General features: G+C 38.9%; 1 protein-coding gene across 5 annotated transcripts in view; it reads right to left on the reverse strand.

Moving 5' to 3' along the window:
- The window catches only part of GNPTAB (N-acetylglucosamine-1-phosphate transferase subunits alpha and beta), a 38187-nt gene extending 15380 nt beyond the window's left edge, over nucleotides 1-22807 (reverse strand). For 2 of the 5 annotated variants that reach the window (XR_010999340.1, XM_068190968.1), the window contains exons 1-10: nucleotides 22632-22807; nucleotides 18474-18559; nucleotides 12800-12919; nucleotides 11109-11150; nucleotides 10171-10376; nucleotides 9418-9482; nucleotides 9088-9222; nucleotides 3909-4070; nucleotides 2072-2251; nucleotides 925-1095 (exon numbers count right to left, since the gene is read on the reverse strand). Coding sequence is in view for 4 of the 5 variants with exons in the window: in XM_068190968.1 (XP_068047069.1) it covers nucleotides 925-1095; nucleotides 2072-2251; nucleotides 3909-4070; nucleotides 9088-9222; nucleotides 9418-9482; nucleotides 10171-10376; nucleotides 11109-11150; nucleotides 12800-12919; nucleotides 18474-18559; nucleotides 22632-22748 (1284 nt within the window). In the remaining variant the exon portion in view is untranslated. Of the gene's footprint in view, nucleotides 1-924; nucleotides 1096-2071; nucleotides 2252-3908; nucleotides 4071-9087; nucleotides 9223-9417; nucleotides 9483-10170; nucleotides 10377-11108; nucleotides 11151-12799; nucleotides 12920-14999; nucleotides 15083-18473; nucleotides 18560-22631 lie in introns of those variants that run through there. The other 3 variants (XM_068190964.1, XM_068190966.1, XM_068190967.1) reach the window with 2 other exon arrangements.
- Between the last annotated feature and the right edge of the window lie 578 nt (nucleotides 22808-23385).

Genomic DNA, 23385 nt, shown 5'->3' on the forward strand with positions numbered 1-23385 from the left:
TAATTTTGCTCAACCCTTCTGTATTTGTGTGCAAGTGTGCACATCTGCCTGCATAAAATGCTTAATTCATTGGTCTCCGGTGCCTTGTGTACCCACTGCTTAAATAGAAATAATAACATATAAATCTTCATTTTTTTCCTTCATGTCACTCTTGTAGATCAAGCTAATGGATGAAAATCCTGCTGGCAGGCAGAGTGTTTATGCATAATTATTGCTAATGTTTCCTCAGCCTGCTTTCATTCCTTAAACCCCAGTTGTTGATAATGGGTTTGTTGAATGACTAAATTACTTTACACTCACAAACACAGAACAATATCTATTATTTTAGCAATTATATATATATATGTATATGTATATAAAATTACATATATATAACGTGTATATATATATGATTATATACAAACTGGGTAAAGATATTATAGGTGTCTGAACAGAGGCAATTAATGGTAAACTTCAATATTAGGACCACTTCAAATGTCATCTGACCTCAGTATTTCTACAGAAAAGTCAATTCTTGTTTGTTTCGAGTATTTCCCACAAAACAAAACAAAAAAATTGCAGGAAAGGAAGACTGGCAACTGCCAAACACCACATCAGTCTTACCAGTGCTTCAACAGGAAGTAGGAGAATTAGAGAGTAACACTGAAACTGAAGTGAATCCTGACAGAGGAATCATTATAACCACCCAAACGTAGAAGTGAACAAGAAAAAGAGTAATGTTACAAACATAGCACACATACAAATACAGAAAAGAGTCTTCCACACTCTGAACCTTAGCCAGCAGTTCTCTAGTTAAGAACAATGAACCTTTTTAGATAAAAGGGGGAGTTAGTGCTCTCCCTTTCAAAGTACCATTCCTTTGACTTTTATCATTAGAGTAAAAAAGTTCTACTTCTGCTAAAATACCTTTTCATAATGGCTTACCTTTTGACCTTTAGAGTGACTGTAAAAATCATCAGGCCAAACATCCTTCCCAAACATAACATCATCATTGAGATAAATAAACTTCTGAGAAAGGCCACTGATACGATGAATATGACTTTCAATAGCTGGTGAACTGAAGGTAGGCAAGTGACTCACGTTCTGAAATATTTCCTAAAACAAGAAAATCCCCAACAACCAAAAACTGTTTCAGTCAGGCACACAAATACTTGACACTTCTCTACTAAAAAAATATATCAAGAATGAGGATAGATACAAAAGAAAAAATATATTAAAGAAAAAAAAAATACTTGAGTATCTCTTTTTCCCCACATAAAACCATTTTCAGTTCTTCTGCTCAACTAAGAAACTGCACCTGATAGCTCACAAGTCACAAACTTCCACACATTCCTCTTTCAGTGAGTATTGACCAGGCTCAGAGTACACATTTATAATTCTCATTAATTTCAGGCTGCACAAAATTTCTAGCAAACTCAACCTATTGCAGCATTCAGATGGTCAGGATTGTTCCATCTTTTTAAATTAACTTCACCAGCAGACAGAAGAAGTTGAATAAGTATCTCTTTAGCACTTCGGTTGTGCAGAATTCCTAAGGCATGTCCAGATACCAAAATTACTCCTCAATTGGTAATATGGTACTAGAGAATTTGGTTTCACTTATTCAGAAAGCTTGAAGGATTCCTCTTCTCTTTTTAAATAACATTTTGAGAATGCATAGCTATTTTTTTTTGTAGCCATCTTCCTGGTTTCAGTAACTGTAATCCATCCTGTCTCAACACCAGCTTATTAGGTTAATATTGGTTCTGAGAGACTGTTTATAGATTCAGATTACATTTTCTTCTCCCCAGGTTTTTATAAATAGACTCTATAAGGAAATTAGACATGGGTGTACGTTAGCCGAAGTCTTAATATTTGGAAGAGTGCACTAAATACAGGCTTGATATATTTTCAGCTATCTGATTAGCCCAAATATAAAGACATACAAGGTAAAACCCTGGGTGAGAGAGGGAAGAGGCTGTCACTTCTTCCAAATAAATGCAGCTTTTTGTTGCAAGAGGATAACTGCATTTCAAATCAAGCATGATATCTTTGCTGGCCCTTTCACAGTGGCAGTTTTGTTGAATTTTACCTGATGGGTCACTATAGTTATCCGAGGATTATCCAGGTTAAGCCAGGAAGGAATCTGCCCATTGGTGACGATGAAAATGTGCCGTACCCAAGGGGCGTGTCTCTCTATTGATCGCAAGGAGTACCGCAGCTCTTCGTTGTCCTCAAAGCGGCTGGCAGAAACATCTTCATCCTGCTTGGACTACAAAAAGAAAAAATCTTTTCTTAGATTTTAAATAGAACACTAAAGTTCTGATCCAGCTAGGTAAGGACAGTGTGCTTTGGCATATGGGTGCATAAGCACTTCAGGACTTAGAAATCCAGAAATAAAAGTACGTTGATAATAAGCATTAGTCTTATAAAGAACCGTATTCTTCCAAATTATCAAGGTGAACAATACAGTGTTCTGACATCATTGACCACCTGGTATCATTAGGATGTCTGCTGACCATGCTGAAAGAAATTCTTGGAGAATGAAGTAGAAAAAACACCCCTTCCTGCATTTCAAACCACTAACACCACCTTTCTGAAATCCAGTTTCAAGTACATTGCATCATGATCTGTATATAAATGTCACCTAATATAGCTATACTGGAAGTGTCATGATCTAGCTGCTCTTCAATTGTCCCCTGCTCTATTATTTTAAAGAATTTAAGCAGGAGAAAATGAACAGAACTCAGCCTAAATAATTTAGCCAAATAGTTAAATGTTTCCATATATTTTTATTAAACAGAAAATGTTTCAGTAAGAAACTTATCAGTCAAGTAACAAAATTAGGTTTAGGACACTGGAACATGTTTCTCTTCACATTTATAAGAGCTTAATGACCTCTCCTAAGGCCAACAAGTAAGGCTGCCTAAAAGGAACTTTTCTAAAGTCCAGATGAAACAGAAAACTCACGAAAATAGTTGAATGTTTAATAATTACCATGTTCACTGCAGATTCTACACGCTGTACATGAGTTTTCTAATATGTACAGTAACACAGCTTTCACATTTGCAAAAGAGTAACAACTGAAAACATTTTAGCAGCACCAGTAGCCATTGGCTAGGTACCCATTCACAAAATAAACTCTAATTTCAACATGGGGAAATATAAAGTTTGAGCTCAGGGCTGGTATTAACCAGGAAAAATTCCTCAAAAGTCCCGTCACAGGATATGAAGACAGACTGAAAGCTTTTCAGGAGTGGGCACACTAACCATGCCACTTGACATTTACTGTTAAAAATTAAATTCCAGCAGGAGGAAAAACCCAAAGATTACAGAATATCTTATCTTAAAACAGACACCTTGTTATTTAATTTCCTGCTCTTAAACCAAACATCCTTCATTGTATCAAAAGCATTTAAAGTAAGCCTACTTTCCTTACTGACATCTGTATTTCAGGACTTCAAAATTTTTGAAAGAGAAGCCATTAGCACTTGCTGAACATAAATCATGCTCCAAAGTAAAAAATGTTTAAGAAATATATTGGGAATGAGACAATCATGTTTGTTAAAAAACCCCTCTATCTCCCCGCACAAGAAGCCTGCTTATCTGCCAGTCAGGATCAGTTAAGCCTTTCAGGACTTTACTACACACAGCTTTATCAGAATATGTGTGCAGAGGGCAACATTTTTCACTTAGTAGAGAACAGGAAAATTTAAATTAAGTATCACACTGTTTGATCCTTCCTTCCCATTGATTTGAGAACTGAACAGTGTTCTTGTGATGTCTTCTTACAAGCTAATAAATATTTCATTCTTAATACTTCCAAGCTTCTGGAAAAAAATACCATGTTCCTTGTCATTGACTAGTTAGCCTCTACTTGCAGTTTTGAAATGTTGTAGCATTTACCTGCTGTAAAAGAATTTACCCACCTGACTGACAGAGCTGAGGTCCCACAATAAATAGGCAGGATTAAGCGCCAATTCTTTCCCATCTATAGTCATGTTCTTCTTTGCTTGCTTGCTCAGTTCTTGGAAACCCTTGGGGTTATTCAGTTGCAAGAGAGCCACACTGGCTTCTGAATAGAGCTGCAACTATAAAAGAAAACAACTCCAGCAGCACTCTTCCATTTTTTTATTGTATTATTTTTACTAGAGTTACTTCCAAGAATGATGGGTAAGCATTGTTTATAAAGAGCTACAATTTCGTAAAAACACAAAAGTAAGTAGTAAAATGGGAACTAAAAACATTTAAAGATACAAAACATTATGCTTAATTTTGACTTTGTAAAGTAAATGACTCTTTACACAATGATCCAGCAATGGTAAATCTTTTCATGTCTTAAATATTTTGGGAGTAAATTAATAATAAGTTCCCATCCATTCTCTGTCACTCCAATAACAAAATTCATGTTTTATTATGTGACTCAAAGAATTGTCCTTTTTTTCCTCATCTTAAACAAGAAATGATCTTCCCAGAAAATTAGGGCATGGATGTATCATCACTGTCAGAAGTGTGAAACGTTCAGAATGGTTTACAGTTAGTTCAACCTACAGCTCCGAAATCTGAGCTACAAAGGGCTCCGGAGCTAATCCATGTGGGTCTCCAAGTCCTTAGTGCTGGTTGCCAATATGCTGCTAAGGTCATTTCTTAGTTGTGGACTGTTTGATCTGTTTGCTGTTTTTATCTCTTGCCACCAGTAAGTCTGTATATCAGATCTCATAATGCACAGGATCAGGGGCTTGCACTACACACCCTAACAGCAAGTATAGTTTACAGATCACAAGGCATCAAAGCAGCTCCCTAGGAATATGGCATAACCCAATAAATGTTGTGTTTACCATAGGAAGCAAGAGGAACAGACCCAATCAGGCTAAAAGGACTGCACTTTGATTTTCCAAGTGCATGCATTCAATAGTCTAATTAAGAATAAACACAGTTAATCATTAATATTTATTTCATGCTATGCTTAATGTTTGTTCCATCAGGCAATATAAGACAACCACATCTACCAAATTTTCAGAGGAAATGCAATTCATAAGCTATCAAATTTAAACAATCATGTTCAAAAAAAGCAAAAAATCACAGTTCTCTTTGTAACAACTCTAAGTGGTTTAATTTTTTTTATTAAATTTGACCCTTTCTGCTCGTTTTAAAACACTACTTGTCCCAGAGTTAGCAGCCCTTCCCTTAGCAAGACCAGCTGTTCCACTTGTGACATTTTAAAGCTGTTGATGCTTTGACTCATATGCTATTTGAGATCTTTCAATCTGACTTATGAGGCCTGTCATTAGAAAAATCTGATAAATCTCAGACCTTTCAGGGAATCATCTGAACTTATGGGTGGAAAGGATGGCTTCAGTAGCTGAATGGCTGAGGTATAGTTACGGACTGCAGGCAGCAGTAACTCCAAAAATATCAGCATTGAAATGCTGCAGATTGCAAAGCTGCCAGCACTGGGTATGTGCTTTATTTAGCAATACAACAGTGTCACACAGTCCCTTAGAATCGCTCTCGTAAATCATACATAGAACAAACAAAAAATATTACCATCTCAGAGCTTTGAAGGCATGTAAGAACATTTTGTTTCTCTTTAACTTGCTCCCAAACTCAGCCAAGTACCTGTACTGCAAACTCCTACTTAGATTTATTACAAACCCTTACCCCTCACTAACACAGCATATATGCTGTAGTTTTTAATTTGTAATATTCCAAGCATATACAGGAAGCAGTGGAAAAACATGTTCCATTTCTCAGCATCAGAGTTTAGCTAACCCCTGCACTGAACAGATGATTTTCATTACATCAAAGTGGGTTTTTTCCCACTAATACCTTTTGAAGAAACCAGTCTTTTCCTAAGCAGGCTATCAATAAAATCAGACTACAGTGAAGTTATCTGGTGAAATGACTAACTAGCTTACTTGCTATATCTGTGTGATCATAATATCATCTCTTGGAGCCACCTGTTTGCTCCAGAAACATTGATGAGCAGCAGTAACAATCCCAAACCCCTCATCCTCCAGTGAGGACAGAAAACATCCAACATCACTGTGCCTGCAAGTTTCCCAAGTGGATTTACTTCCATTAGTAAGACAAGGTCATTAAGACATCCCTAAGTTTCTAACATAACTTGTCTATCTTGTGGATGTGTGTGTGCATGTGGATTAAAGGAGATGATGTTTTACAAACAGGGAGATCTACAAGCTCTTAGTTGTCCTTGAAGCAATCAGGATATTAAATCTCGAAGGAAAAATCAACTCTCTCCAAAAATTTTGTATGCTACTCTGTACAATTTCAGTCAAAAACTGTTAGCACAACAGCCTCAAAAAAACCCAAAAGCAAACAAATCAAGTTCTTAAACAAATGTAGTTTTTAAGTTTACAAGCATCTCTTTAGGCTAAATAATAGTCTCCTTTAGAAATGTAGTTAAGGTGGCGGGCAGGTGGGAAGTGAAAATGAAATATTCAGTTGTTCTTCACATATAGGTCTTAAAGAAACAGCTCAGCAGCCATCAGCTGCACAACCAGAGTAACACCTCCATCTAGTGGCTTTCTAATAGAAACAATAAAAAGCTGTCCAATATCACTTTCAATTTCATCTGTCATAACACACAACCTACAACAACAAATGTGACCAGCAGACACACTGCTCCTCAACTTTCATCTTGAAATAAACTTCCATACCTTTACATTACAGTGCAGGACGTAAGTACAAAAAAAAATAAAAATAAAAATCAGTTGACTCTTAACAGATATAATTCACCTTGAAAACAGGTCCATTATATCATGAATCTTCACATTTAAATCACCTCTAGTTGAGCTCAGCTGCTTTGCTCAGATATTTAGATTTTGAGAAGAACCATCTGGTCTTGATGAAGTAGTTTTGGTCTGCCTTGGATTTAGAAGTAATTTCAACCAAACTAAAGCAATCCAATCAAAACAGCATTATCAACATACAACACAAATGCACCAATAACTACACTCCTCCCTTTCTCACCTTTCTTCCCTTCTAATAGCAGCATTGCTCAAAGCTTTTATTATTATTTCTTTACTTGTGGTGTTGAAGTAAGAAACAGCCACTTAAAGTATACAGATCAGGAGGCATCTATGAGACATAAGTCTCAGACTTACAAGAGTTCAAGCTCAGGTGCAACTTTCTTCCTCTCCACCAAGCATCACTTCAGAGATTCCAGAAATTATAACAAGAGAGGAATTGCTACAAAATGTCAGTGGAGACTGCAAATAATCAATCTTTTTTCTACTTATCTGTAGCAATAACCTAGCATCGCCCTTTGGTAACAAGAAAACCACACTTGGCTGTATTTACCATTACTGCCTACCTACCATATCCAGTGAAAGAAGAACTGACTCTGAGCTCAGAACCTACCAAAGGCTTCCATGGAAATAACCATGTCCACACTTCATGCATGAAAATAAAACATTTCTTACCTTCTCATAAATAAGTTTCTTCATAACATACATGAATTGCTGCTATCAAGAATAGAGGACTGATTGGGAAAGAATTCACTGCTATGACCACACAGGGTATAATAATCCTGATTTAATTGCTCTAAAGCATCCACCAGGAAAAGAAACACAGACAGCAAAGATGACTGGAAACAAAACCACAGAATACAGTGGATACCTGAGAAAAAAATGTGTTTATACAGATAAACACAATTTATATCTGTATATATAAACACTGTTTATATCTGCCTAACCAAATTGCAGAAGCGGAGCTCTTAGGAACAATCACAGTGGCAATGTTTACACACAGATAGCACATCAAGGAAAAGAGAACCAGCACAAACAGATGACACATGACTGATGACAAATTCAAAAACACAACTAAGACAGGGTAAGGAAAAATCATAAAAAAAGATAATGGGCACAGGATGTCACTTCCATAAAGACACACAAGGAGAAGGGAAACATATCTAAGACACCTTAATGTTCATCTGGACAGCAATGAACCATACAAATATCCACTGTTATTTAACTGCTGTGACACTAGAGGTGCAAAGTCAAAAGAAAATACCTATTTAAGCTTAAATAAGTGCTTAAAAACTCTATTAATCTGTTTTAGGGCATGTAGCAAGAGAGGTACAAATGTGTTTACTTTGCAAGGTTTCTGCCATTAGCAAGGCTCAAAGTGAGCTAACACAAGTTGAGACAAGAAAGAATTTCAGATTGCATTATACTGGAGTGTGACCAGCCTGTGAAAGGAATTACACAAGATAATATCTGCAACAGAGTGCATGAGTTGTTAGCCCAGCCTACCAAAAGAAAAAAACAAAAGAAAACGGAAAAAAACCTCATGTTCATTTGAGCACCAAGAACAAGGCACAGAGTGAATTAGCCCAAGTTACAGGTGTATATCAGACTAATGAAAAGAAATTACCTATGGATTGCCATCCCATCACCCCTGCTAACTCCTCCTCTTCCACAAACTCCTTGGCCTCAATCCTTTTCACCCCATGAATCACATCTCTCTCCAGTATAAAAGCCAGTGGTTTTAACACATTTCTTAAAGTTCTACCTATCCATTAAACCTGACTGTAACTTTAACAGATGCCCAAATAGCAGGGGAGAACAGAAGGCACTAAATGGCAGTCACACAAGTTGTTTTCTGTTGCCTTGCAGCTGGGTCAGTCGAAGTGCGACTTGCTTAAGACCCTACAGAGCATGTGGCAGAGAGAAACACAGGGTTCAGTGCTGTTACTGTTAAGAGAACTAAGAGGGAAGAAAAAAAGCTAAGAAGCTACATAAACAAAATTATGTCACATTTAACAATCTAGTGATCTAGAATTCTACAGCAAGAAAACAGCCTCCAGCAAATGGCTTAGAGAAACTGATAAGGCTGCCTTTTAATCAGCTGAATGCTAGCAAATGTAATGCCTAAGAAATTGCAGTCACAGAATGGACAACTGGTCTTTTGCAGGCAACTCTTTGAGTCACTATTTGCTAGTCTTCACTACTCAGGGAAGAATCACACAAAAACCCCCAGATTACTCTCAGAAATATCCTAAGTCTCCTAGGTGCATGAGATTCCATGCCTGAGCCATTCCAAAAGACCAGTACAACTAAGGCACTCTTTCCTCCAGAGCCTTACCAGTTTTACTTTAGAGGCCAGGCTCTCTGGCAGTTTTGTTCGTAGCTGGTTTGTTTCTTTGAATGTAGCTGGAAATCCACTAAGAAAGGTCAAGTCTTGCATTAATACCAGACCTGGAACTTCTTTGTCTGTAGTCTAAAAACAAGAAAATAAGTCATAAAAGACCATTTTAAAGGTAAAATAAATCACATAACAATAAGGGTTGCTCTGAAAGCCTTCACTTTTTACTGCATGTGAGTTATGAAAAAAGAATAGCACAGAAACTTTCTAAAAATGCAAATAATGTTTAACACCTACAAAAGCTAATCAACAGATTGTCAAAGTACATACCAAGTAACCCCTCCATACTATCTGTTTGCTGTTGTCTTTTAACATTGCAGAATGGGCAGCTTCAACTAGAATACAAAAAATTGCAAATCAAAAACTTCTCCAAGTATAAAGTCACTTTTTTTCTGTATTGAAGTAACCAAGAAATACTTTTGCAAATTAAAGATATTTGACTATTTATAGTGTGAAAAGTTGTCTTTACAAATAAATAAATCTTGGTGGTAAAACAAAGAACAGTGGTTGGACTAGTGGTCAGGCACTACATATTAAACAAAATATGAAACTCATACCTGCTCCAAGACCTAAGATGTAAAACACATGAATAATTTTGTTTTACAGTTGTCAATTCTTTGAACAAGGGCAGAACTTACTACACATTATTCAAGCTAGACTTCACAGCAATTAAAAGAGGATTTCTGAAACTAATCTTCCTCAGTCTAAACCCCAGGCTCTTGAGATTATCAGAGCAACACAGATATTCAGATATCAAACCTGTTTTGCAATAGCTTTTTAAAACACAGAACTCTAATCATCTGTAATCAGTTGTCTGGGAGGTAAGCAAACAGTATCATTAATGTCATCATTCAGAGAAACAGTTTGAGGGCAAGAGAGACACTGAATGACTTGCTAAAGTCAAACAGAAAATCAGCATCAAAGTCAGTACTGGAGAAAAGAAAAAACAGCCCCAAAACTAATTCACAGCAGCTTAAAAAAAGCTCTAGAAAACTGGATGGAATCTGACAAAGAGTTTCTTACCATCCTTAGGGCTATCAAAAACAATTACAGTCACATTGGTGGAAGGATTTTTTGGTTTTGCTACAAAGAACATATTGGTAGCAGCTTGTAAAGCAGGATGGATGGATGGCAGGTCTTTCAGTGTGACGTTGGCAGGCAGTGCAGGATCCAGGACAAGCATGGGCACTTTGATGCAGTGTGTCAGCAAACACTCCAGCTGCTTCTCACTACAGCAAAATACCAAAGGCATATTTAACACCACTAGAAAACTGAAAATAAAAATCAATCTCAGATGCAATGGAAAAAGTTTTTGTGAAAGCTGATTAATTGTAACATTTGCTGCGGCAAGGGGAAATTATTGACAAGCATGCTTATTTTCCTGCAGAAGGCAAATATCTGACTGGTAGTGTTTAGTTCATTCCCATAACTGTTTTTTCAAAAGTTTCCAGTATTTACAAGTCTGTCCACAGAAAAGACCTTACAGAAAATCTCTAAATAACAAAAGGACAAGCCAAATGACTGGGACAGACCAGGTCCTGCTGCTTGCTGGCAGCAGAGCCACAAGAAGCCTGGACCCTCTACAGACAATTACTTGCAGTGCCACGTGACAAATTCCAGGTGAAAGCAACATTCCATTTTTAATGCATATGTACCTGGAGTTTTATGATTCAAGAGCATGAAATTTTTTTCATACTGAGAACAGGAGCTAACCCTAAACAGTGACAGGGATATGCATTCCAAACTGCAGAAACTGTTATCAGAAGCTCATTCATATATGTCACAATAACATTACCTTTATTCAGCAAATATATTATCATACTGTCAACTCTTGAAGTGACATAGGAATGCCTGCATAGGCTATAGAAAATCAAACCACCCCCAGTCAGCATCTGTTTTCAGCTAGTAATGAGTAGAATATAATTTATTACAATTTACACCCAATAATCCCAAAAACTCACCTCTTCTTTGTTGGTTCTGTTGCATTTTTTCCAAGGATTTCCCTATTACAAAGTAAAAACAAGGTATAAAATAACACTGAATTGACAGTAAAGAATTAAGTCTAATTGCATATTGTTAACTGAGTCAGGGACACGTTGTCAAAGCACCAATAACCCAGATAAAAAGCTGCCAAGGCCTTGCCATTGACCTTACCAAGGCAAGTACAGACAGACACATGCCCTTCACTGCTCACATGCAGTGTGGAGCTCAAACATTCATGGCTGTGCTGAGAATTGGGGCAGCAGGACTCTTTCTGCTAACAGGAATTTATGGGGTTATTATTAGGTTATTAGCTTACTTATTAGTATTACTAGGTTACTTAACAAAAGTGAAAAACACTGGTAAGAAACCAAGATGAAGTGACCTGAAACTAGGTTGACTTGATTGTTTTGCCTAACATAAATATTCTGATAAGGTCTTTGAAACAGCTTTTTATAGCAGTACTCATTGATTTCAAAGGCCATGAAAAAAAATTGTCTACCTGGGAGGGAACCAGGTGTCCCTGTAGATAGCAAACATGGTATAGACACCAGTCTTATTCATAAGCTTAACCTCAACTTTCCAAATCAGTGCTACAGAAAAAAAAAACATGTGTTTTTCCCTCCCTGAAATAGGAATCATAGCATGAGTGATGACAAAGATAAACCCACTAATATCAGCTATATGAGCTGGTAGGAAAATATTAGCATAAATTTGAAAGCTTTTCAGAGCAGAGACTGTGTATGTTTAAGGTCAATGAACTTAAAGTTCGAATAGTTCCAGTGTTTATGTAACAAATAAAAGATCAAGAATTTCCCTTGAGATCAAACTGTCAGTTGAACCTAAACTGCAAGACATAGCATGCCAAAAATCAGATCAATCCACTAACTTGGGGACTTCTCATTATTCTGAACTAAATTACTATAACCCTTAAAATACAGACTTGTCTTTCCATTTAGCATATTTACTGGCCAAAACAGATGATGTGAGCAGAGCTGCTTATCAAAAACTAAATTAATAGTTACAAGACATAATCTAAGGTATCTGCAGCAGCCTGTGTTTGAACGCTTAGGCCAGTAATTATGCAGAACTCTATAGCACAATCTACAACAACAAATGCAGCAATATATGTCTTTGCTTCCACAGATAAAGGCCAACTCATACCCTTATACCATGCATAAATTATTTTCCCATTTCTCAATTTCAGTATTTGTGAGACTAACAAATTGTGAATCTAACTAATCTAAAAACAAGAACTTAAGGAACATGCTTAAGATTTTATGAAGACTATTATTAAAAGAAATACCAGGGGGATAGGGAGAGAAAAAAAGAGATGAAGAGAGGTTACATATTTGAGGCATAGCTTTATTATTATTTACAAACTGTTATAGAAATCAATACAAAATGACATACACAACACAGTTTTCCACATGACATTTCACAAATTCATGACAGGACAGCCTTAATTATTATGCTTATCTTAAACAATTTTCTAATTAGACAGTACTTGACAGCTAAAAGTAAATCGGAAACAAGGTTTTGGGAATAATCAAATGAAAATGTGCTTTTAATTTACATATTGAGTAACATGGGAAAAATAACAACAAAGAAAACTAGTACAGCATTAGATTGCTGCTGTCAGTTAAAGGGAAAAAATATCTAAGATTATTACCTCATTATTTTTTGTTCTTCCTCCATCTGTTCCCTGACCTGTTGCAATTCTTTGATCAGTTCCACATCTGTGCCGTTCACCCAGGTGTATACCACATCAATTGGCATGGGTAAACAAAGCCTACATAATTCAAAGGAAAGCTATATGAGCTGTTTAATATTACATTACAAGTGTTTGTGGCATCCTACAATAGCAGTTTCTGTCTAACAAGGGAACTACTTGGTGTCTGGGCTGCAAACAAGACAAAGCAAAAAGACTCTCTTTAGCTATATATATCATGTCTCAATTATACACAAGCCTTTGACAAAACAGCACAGATATCAACCAAAAGGACAGAAAGTGGTTTTAACGGTTCAGTAACTAAAGGAAATCCAAGCTTTATGCTCTAAATTTCACTGACTCAGACTCATGGCCCACCTCCTGCAAACCCATCAAATATTTTTCAAGTCAGTACCAAGACCTGAGCACATTCTTAATTCACAAACTACTTCAGACAGGACAGCATAAAGCATAACTTAAATTACACTTACTGTTACTTAATTGCACAGAGCCAGTAATATCTCAGCAGGACCGGGTCTCTATCCTAGGACTGTCTCTTAGATTCTATTCACAGGGCATTTCATAAAACAACAATCTCATCCGGGTACATGATTTCAGACTGTAGACATGGCAGACAAATTAATTCTTGACACAGTTGAATATCCTGAAGCTGTTTCTGGACAGTTAATACTTTCTAGCATGCATAAGGCAGAAGGAAGGAGTTTGGGTACCTTTTCCCTACTTTTTTTATGATAATCTCATCTCCAAGGCCCATAGCTTTGTGTCAGCAGCTACTGCCATAGGTGAATCTGAGACCCATATAGCAGGAGGATACCCCAGTTCTTATTTTCAAAAGTTCCAGTGTCAAGCTATTTAATACTTTCCTAAACTGTAGATGGCCTAGCAAATATTGGAAAACATCACCCTGTGACCCCCTGGATCTCAGCATTAGAGAGGTTTGAAGATGTTCTCTCTCCACCCACTGCATCCTTCCAAAAGCATTCAAAGAGAGACAGAGCTTACAGGCAGGCGTTCTGTCCGCCTGCCCTTGCACAGCATGCCATGCAGAGAGCTTGCACCCAGCTTCGTTTTCTACTGGCTCAGACTCAACAACTGAAGCACAAAATTTGTTAAAAGGTCAGCCAGAACCTCGTCACAGCACAATGGGCAGGAACATTTAGTTCTCAATTTATTGATGTTCCTAATTGAGCTGCAACACTCGGAGGATAATGGTGGGGTATTCTGAGACAATTTGAACATCTCAGCAGTAGTGCTGCCTTCCTTAGTAGCACCACCCTAGCAAGTCTCTCACATCTGCAGGAGGCTACCCTTCTATCCAAAAAAAGTCCATTTACTGAATCCAATTACCCTTCTACTCAATTATTTCACTTTTTTTTCCAGAGATACCTTGTAAATGAACTGGAAGTTACTTATGTTTTGAACTAAAACATCCTCCAGAGGAGTAGAAATTCAATGGCAGGAGTTCTTCCAGCTTTTCTACATTTGTTGTGATCAGTTAAATTATTGGTTTGACAGTCCCAGGAATGCTACAGCTCAGAAAGGAGTGTTTTAGGTAGAAGCACCTGACTCAAGTCAGCGGATTTCAAAAATGTCCAACCTTCAGCCTGCAAAGTGCAGTGCTCATTCACCCCAGCTTCACTGAAGAACATAATATATCCAAAAGAACTCCAGCTCTTTGTATGGTATGAGGCAATTTTGACTTTCGTGAAGCTTCTCTCCATTTTACCTTTTCCTAAAAGTGTGTCTCTATGCAGTAGCACATATACCTATGTAATTTCCCCCAGTATGCCACATACAGCCAAAAGCTAGTAAATTCCACAGAGGAAATGCATTTTTGGTCAGATGCAGGCATGTCAATTCAATCAGCCTTGGCATGGTGAGCTCATTCTTCGTTATCAGTGGCAATAGAGACAGACCAGTTAAAAAAAAAAACCAAATAGTGAGTTGTTTGCAGATCCACTAGTCTAATTGCTCAAAATTTATCCAAATAGTCAATAAATTTCCTTAATGCACCTTTACAGCACACAGTTTCAGAAAGTAATATTTATCAAACATAATAATAAAAACCAGATATCCCAAGTCAATTTGTTGTTTCCAACTAACACTGTAGAAACTTAAGCTAATACTGTTACATCCATACCTTTCTGGACTTGGCCAAAGCTTTCTGGATGGTTTCATGGCTTCCTAAAGTACACTGGGAGCTTATCTTTTCAGAAGTATGTATTGGAATTTTGCTGTAAAATGGTTTAAAATGAAGAGGAACAGATACTACACTTCAATATTACTGTTCTCAAACACTATTTTAACATTCAGAGTCTTTTGCAGATTGTTGAAGTTCAGAGAAGCTCAAAAATTCTCTCTCAAGTTCTGTAGCTGTGTTTCCTTCATATGGATTTATACATTCAGTCTTCATCAGAAACACCAGTCTGGCAAACAGGTTAAGCCCAAGGCGACCTGAGTTAATTTACTATTTACAGCCACTGTTCTAATCAGCTATTTCCCCTCTTTCACCTGACTAACTTATGGCTCAATAACAGATGTGACTCGAAGGTGCAATTGGATTCCAAGTGGGAATTATCTTAACACCTTTCTACAGAAAATCATCACTTTGGAAAATTCCTTGGAGACTCCCAAACAATTTATTGACATTTTTTACATTTTTCTCTTTATAAAATGCATCCGTTTTTACTTGCAAATCTAAAAATATCCATAAGATCCTGATTGAAGACAAAACCAGACCCACCAGTCCCTCAGACAGGACAGGGGGAACACTTCCTGGCAGGAACTTCTCATACCCATTATGTGTTTACATAAGAGAACCATCATCACAGCTGAGATTGTAGGTAGAAAACAAATTTTATCTCAATATACACTGTTGCTGAAAGAGTACAGCGGATTTTGGATTTCTCCCAAGCTACCATATGGTGATCTCCAACCTTGCTGAGCCTCTTTATGAACAGTAGAAGTCTAAGCTGCTCATAGTAAACCTCCCAGCCCTCCTGCCTGTTCCAGCTCTGTAATTATGAACTAACAGTAACTCAGCTGTTCCATTGCTATTCCTGCTCCCCGATTTGTGCGTCTTTTCCTCTCTTCAGCCTCACTCAGCTCAGTTAATGGCTGGCCAACCACTGACAGCTCTCACTTGCTGCACCATACTGAAATCAGGCTGCACATTTTAAAAGTCGGGGATTATTCCTTCACATCTTTCCATATATATTTTTGAGTTTTAAACAGGATATCCTGGAATAGCAAAGTTACACTTTACAGTAAGTAAACTATACTTACTGTATAGTAAATACTATACCGTACTTACTTACCATTTGCAAGTAGAGCAATAAAAAGCAGTCCTCATCCAAAACACTCATGCATGAAACTCCATTATTTAGTTTCCTTTTCCCTCTTTTTATTTTCATATCAATACTTAGTCTTCAAAAACGGGTTTGAAAAAAGTGCCTTGGTAAAAAGCCCTGGAATTTCTAGTGCATTCTCTCAAGCTGTGTAAGAGCCTGAGCAATATAAGAAGCAAGTTTAGCAGCTGATGTGGCTACCTGCAAAGTGCCACAGTTGGGATGCCAAGGGTTTGAAATCGGAAGGCAAAACAACCAAAAACTATTGGTAAACTCCAAGGCAAGACCAGAAGTCTGCCTTGGTCTGGTAGAGAACAGTGTTCAATAGGTGTTACTGATGATGTCATTGTTTTTGTGTGATGAGCTTTTTGAGTTTATCATCATAAGGAGCTTGCCCATATACACAAATTTGTCTACAATTCACAGTGAGATTTTTTCCATAGAAGTTCACAACTTCTACAGAAAGAACAGAGAATTTTACCTGCAAAGCTCCTAAAGAACAACACAACTCAAATTCAATTGAAGGCTCACTAATATTTCCCAAAGGCCATGCAGCTTTTACTGTCCACAAAGCAGTACACCTGCTTAATTTTGTACCCAACAAGACTCCTGTTCTCCAACTCTGAATATTTTTCTCTAGCACTAAAATAGGAACTGATTCAAATCACTGGACAACCTAGATTCAATCTGGAAGTCCTCAGTTTATGTGCAGCTCTATATGTTGCATTGACACCAGCCTAAAAAGTCCACCAAACCACCACTGAGGCAAATGCCTGCTGCAAGACAGAATCCATTACTGCATTTGTGAAGTTTGATAATAAAAATCATTTGAACCCCTGACAAGGGACATCTAAAAGTTAACAAATGCATAAAAGTATGCCTCCACCAAGACTTTTGGTTGATCTGAATTTTTAGAGGAAGTTGGTAGCTGCACACAAATATCACAGCAAACTTCCTGTTACTCCTGACACAAGATTGTTAAAGGCATATGGGTGAACTGGAATAATTTAAGCAGCCATCATTAAAAACTTAAGCTTTTGCTCAGGCAGCCAACAGTTCCTCACCAGGCACTGGATGTTTTGCTCACAATCCTCAGAAATGAACGCTAGCAAAGGAGTGCTTTACACAACCACAATGAAGTAAGGAAACACTGCAGAAATGGGAAGTGACTATAACTACACCACAACAGTAAGATTCGTGATTTTGTTTTGGAAAAAGTCAATGGCTTTATAAAAACACTCCAGTTAATGATCACAAAGTCAGGGATTTTGGCAGCGACAGGACCAAACTGCCATGTTTCATTTCAGTACTGCTAAAACACGTAAACATTAAGCAATTCATCCATATCAGCTGCATCACTCTGCTTTTATCTGTCATCCATTGGAAAATGGGGGAGATGAGTAGGAGAAGAGACTATAAAAGTTCCTAGTGTTCACCAACACCATGCAATGAATTTTACAGAGTTATCTCACACCAACTAAAGCATGACGAATTGATCTGATCATTTCTACTGTTCTATGATGCAACAAACCTCAAGGCAGATTAAAGCTTTTGCTTTCAGGGTTAGTTTTTATCCCAGTCAAGTGTATCAATATTAAGAGTCTGATGATACCTGCTAAGTAGATTTCTTCCTCCCACAACTCACAGTCCACTTGCTCCCTGAGCAACAGACCCCATGGCTATTCAGATATGAATGATGAAACCACAGGAAGTCATGTAGCAGTTAATGCAACTGAAATAAATGACCCATATGACTTGGTTTCCAACTTGCTGTGAGAGATTCTCCCATGCACTCGGCTTTTAAAAGCTTCTTACTAGCTTTGTGACTTCTTTGCTAAGTAATAATCCTCATAAGACATCACAGAAAACGTAAGGCAATTTTAAAATAACTTCTCAAAACACTGTATATTGAAATGTTAAGCATATAAGAACAGTATTTATGTTTTCCTATCTTAACTTGGAAAACATGTCATTGTCTCTCTTCATTATTAACACTGTCATAATTTGGATGTTTCATTAGAGACTAGATGAATTAAGCACATTCAAAACATAAATTTATTATATGACTAGAGCTTTCAAAAGCCAGTCTTCCAAACTAGGAGATTATGCACTAACTAAGCACTCACTAAGTTTAAAATTTGCTGCAGATTTGGAGCCCATACAGTAAGGTTCTACTCAACAGTATGTTACTTCAACTAATATATTTTATTTAAATATTTAATTAGAAAGTAAAATGTGCAGTAGTGTCAAGTGCAGGCAAAGCTCACCTATTCTGAAATGATTTACCAGCGACGTTGTCTCTATATGAATCAAACATAACATGATACTGGTCTCTACTCCACTCCAAGACAACCTGCAAAGGAAAAAAACCAAAACCACTTGATGTCACCACCTGTTAGACACTTAATTTTCACCTTTTGAAATGTTTAACTACAACCAAATCCATTCAAATTAATCTATACATTCATGAAAAACTGAGCAGACCACAATCCCAACTAAATTATGACACTGAGGTAGCAATCAGACCCAGAACTGAAGAGCACAGTTAATTTAAACAAACTTTGCTTTTCTCTGCAACAAAGGATTTAATTGCTCTTTTTAAACTACTTTTTCTTTAGGTCACCTTCCCCTGGTTTCCTAGCATTTAAAAATTCAGGAATGTTTTCCCAAAACTGAGACCTAAATCAAACACACTTCGATACAAGCACTAAACCCCTAACACACACATCTCCCTGCACAATTTTGTTCATCTTCTTCTGTCTTCATACAGGATATACTGGAAGTATACACACCTCCAAAATCTGAGCTTTCCAAACAAACAGCCAGGAAAAAAACCCACAATTTTTCAACAATAAAAGTGGTAACTATGCTTTGACGTAATAAAGAAGCCCAAGTATTTTGAGATAGAAGAAATATAAAACATATATACATTCTCCCCTGAGAGAAACTTGATATGACATCTTTTACAGTGAAAGTCCAACTTTGAAAACTACAGTGGCATTTTGTGATGTTTTAGAGTTGAAGGCACGATGGCTGAATTTACTGGGATAAGTACATATTTGTATGTAGTGGATAGTGAAAAAAACCCAAAACAAACAAATGAAAAAAACAAAACAAAGAGAACCAGGAAAGCATAGTACTTATAGTACTTACTTTACACCACTCTCCTTAGATTTATATGTTATTATCGCTTATTTCTTGCATTGTGGGAACCATGAAATATACCATTTCTCTAAGGTCACTTTAAAACCATAAACAAACCATCCTCTCTCTTAAGAGGTTACATGTCCCTCTACCCTCATTGCCACTATAGCAAATTAAAGCCTTCTCTAGAGCAGGGAAGCTCCATCATGTGCCTGGGTGACAAGAGCGCACACGCAATTCCTGCCAGAGTTGAACACAGCCTCTTTGTTACCAAGATCACATCAGCACACTCCATCCCCCTCACACAAAGGACACATATTGCCCAGGTAGGCATAAAAATCTCCTCCCTGAAATACCAAGGTCAGGAATTGTCATAAAAACACACACTATTACACTTTTTTAATGCACCAGTCATTAACTCCTTCTGCCAAATGCCAGGTTTAATATAGTACACACTGGAAGTTCATATCCAGGTGGAAACATTTGCTCCTACTGATAATGACACACTGACACATTGTGACTGATCTGTGTCTAGAAGAAATGCAGAAGTATTTGAGTAAGATTATATTATATGAAGAATATGTCTCTGCAGAAGAACAATATTAACCATTCCAGCCTTTTTCTTTGTCTTTTGTGTAACTAAAGCCAAAAAGAAGAGGACAGATCTCTTAGGAACACATAAGGAACATGGTTAAAAACTCTTCCTACCCGATACATTTTTTCCCTGCAACTGTTTCCTCCTGACACATTATGTATGCATCATGCAATAATGCCTAGAGGCTGTTTTGCTTCAACTTTACATACTGGAATTACAAAACCACCAGGGGAACATTAAAAGCAAGGGGAGAAACACTGCCTATTAGGAGATACTGTATCAGACATGATAACAGTGTCTCTGGCATGTCTAAAAGGCTATAAAGCCTTTTACAAAGCAGAGCCACCTACAGAAGGATGGCCAAGAAGGGTTAATAATCAAACTGCCCTAATACTTCAAGCTCACCTTACAAACAGGGAACAGCATTGACTTAGACCTGGCTGCCCTGTATGCTTTTGCAGAAAAATTTCTCACTCATGTTCATTGCCCTAGTATTTCACTGAGCTCAATCTTTTCCTTCAAATGAAGCTAATTTTCAGCTTCTGGCCGTGAGAACATCATTACCAATCTCAAATTATTGGCCCTAACCATCCATTTTTACTCCATCAGTAATACTGGTATTAGCATGAACCTAAGAAATCAGACCTAATTTTGCCTACTAGAACAAAAAAAAAGCTCTGGGGGTGGGGGAAAAGCAGAACTGCAAATGCTGTTCAGATGCCAGGGTCTGATAAGTGCTGCCTCACACTGCTTGAATTTCCTGCAGATGGTTAAAAGTGGTTAAGCTGTTAATTTCTAGAAAGATTTCTTGGTTTCATTTTCCAAACAGCTTTATAGTTTTTTATTAGTTGCTGCCATGCAAATTGTGTACTGAAGAAGAGAAGCATTTCCATTCCCACAACAACTGTCAGAAGAGGTCTAAGAGTGTTCATTCTCACAAGCCTTGTCTCTCCTAAGCCACTGAACTACCACTGTTTACAAAATACAAAGGCAAAAAGTAAGATGCATGCAAACATCTCTCCCCAGGCTTATCTATCACCCTTGGAAGGAAAGAAAAAAAAAAATGAAGGTGTTTCATTGGTGTTTTTCAGCTGTTTTTTTTTTTTTTAATTACTGGTCCCTTTTCTTTTTTCTTAATTTATATTTTGGAAAATCTACTCCTACATGAATCTTGCAGTTCTTTTGCTCACTCTCTAAATTGTATCTAAGCTTTCCAAGTAGCTTTTAAAGGGCTGGAAGCAGCAAACTAAGATTTAGAAACAAAATCTGAGCAGTGATTTTGACAGATTCTTAACAAAATCAGCCATAATTTAGACAACTACTGAAATATTTTTAAAAACCTTCAGAGATCTATGATATCTTAAAGTTGTGTTTTAAGTCCTCATTCCAAAGAAATGCAAAACTATGTCAGTTTCACAGCAGCATGAAAACGACACTAATCCAAGTTGATACTCATGTACAAACAGGCACCTATGAGTACTTTACAATTACTTAATTTGCTGATGCCTTTGAAGTGTTTCAGGAACTTGTGGTCCCAACAAGGCAGCAGAGATTAGTACTTTATGCGAAGATGTGTTAGTACATAAAATAAAGTTTCAATTGCGGTACATGCAAGAGTTTCCAATAATACTCCTTATGGTTCTTCTTTTTTTTTTTTTTTCTTTCCCTGTATCTGAAAGAGCTCATCAAATTAAAACAGAGAAGGAAAAAAAATTTAAAAAAAGGTTATGAATCACGAAATTCCAGTCTGTTTGTATTGAATATTGCCACCCTTTCAGACTGACAAAAATACTTGATTTCCCTGATTGCTCACTACATTAACAAGCACCGCGCTGAAGTAGGATTCATTGTCTCCTCTCCAGATCCCTTCAGTGATGACTTACCAAATCGACAGGACAATGCGAAAGCAAGATTTAAACATTCAACACATCCGTGTAAAATCATATCTAGCAGTGCAATTACATCGCATCATTTACACACAATGCGAGCGAACTAAGTAACAAGGAGCGAGCAAAGCAGACTGCCGTGCAGCTTGGAGGCAGATTACATTTAACTCCTTAAACCCCGGAGAGGGGAAAGATTCAGTCACTCCCAGTCGACACGCGAAGGTGACATCCAGCACAGGCTTTCAAAGACTCAAACAAAACCACGGCGCTAGTAAGTCACCTGATAAGGGAAGCGGAAAAGAATTGCACAAAAGCAGCGAACAGCAGCTGCCCGAGCACGCAGGGCTGCGCCACCTGTGAGACCCCAGCTCACCCCCGAGGGGACACCCGGCGCGCTGCCACCGCCGGCGCTCCCCGCAGCCCAACAGGTGCGGCCAGGCCGGCGCGGGGAGCGGCCGCGGGCTGCGGGCTGCGGGCTGCGGGCAGAGCCACCCGTCCCCGCGGGCACGGCGGGCCTGCGGCGGCGCCGCTCGGCACAGCCCAACGGGGCACACGGCGCCGCGATGGGCGGGACCTGTCACCCGCAAGGCGCCCGGAGAGGGACCTCGCTGCTCGCGGGACAACGCAGCTACCCGGCTCCCCCGAGGAAAAACAGCCCCAAATCCCCCCGGGGCCGTGCAGCCGCGGGGATGCGCCTGTCCCGCCGGCACCGCTCGGCTCGGCTCGGCTCGGCACGGAGGGAGGGAGGCAGGCAGGGCAAGGGGGGCAGCCACGCCGCGCCGGCGCGGCGCCGTACTGACCTCCCCGAACTGCAGGGCAGAGACGATCATGAGGACGAGGCCCCCGAGGCAGAGGCAGGGCCCATACCTGTGCGACAGGCAGGTATAGGTCTGGCGCTGCAGGAGCTTGAGCAGCATGGCCCGCCGGCGGCCGCCGCCCCGCACGGCCCGGCCCGGCCCCGCTCCCCGCGCTGCCTGCGCCGGGCGGGGCCGCCGGCCCAGCGCCCGCCCCGCTTCCGGCAGCGCCCGGCGCCGCCTGGCGGTGGCGGAGGGGCCGCGCTGAGGGAGCGGCGCTGCCGGCCTTCACGGAGGCGGCGAATTGGCTCTTCGACCGCTGAGAGCTTGCGGCCATCACGCTGGTACAGCCGAGCTGCGTGCTGAGATTTAATTTATGCAGTCTGTACGTGTTGCGGCGCAGAAGTGAAGTGCGGGGATGGGTTCGTGGAATGGGAATCAGCAGATTCCCATTTAGAGAGGGTTACTGATGGATTTCTTCAAGAACAGCTCTTGAGGAAAAAACATAAGGGACTAGTTAGCGATCAGTAGCTGACAGCTACTCTCTGACAGCTGGCAGTCTGGATTCTGCCATGAAGTCCAGCCACCTGCACAGGATGGACGCTGTAGTCGTCGCCGCTGTTGAACACTGATCGGGCAGAGGCACCGCTGGTGGCCAGAGCAGAGTGATGGGGTGTCAGAGGCCTGCACGAGGCCAAGCGTTGTAGCACCCATCTCTAGTCTATGCCTGCATCAAAAGGTCTTCTAAGTATTTCTCAAA

Source organism: Anomalospiza imberbis, chromosome 5 (assembly GCF_031753505.1).
Source record: "Anomalospiza imberbis isolate Cuckoo-Finch-1a 21T00152 chromosome 5, ASM3175350v1, whole genome shotgun sequence".
Classification (NCBI taxonomy): domain Eukaryota; kingdom Metazoa; phylum Chordata; class Aves; order Passeriformes; family Viduidae; genus Anomalospiza; species Anomalospiza imberbis.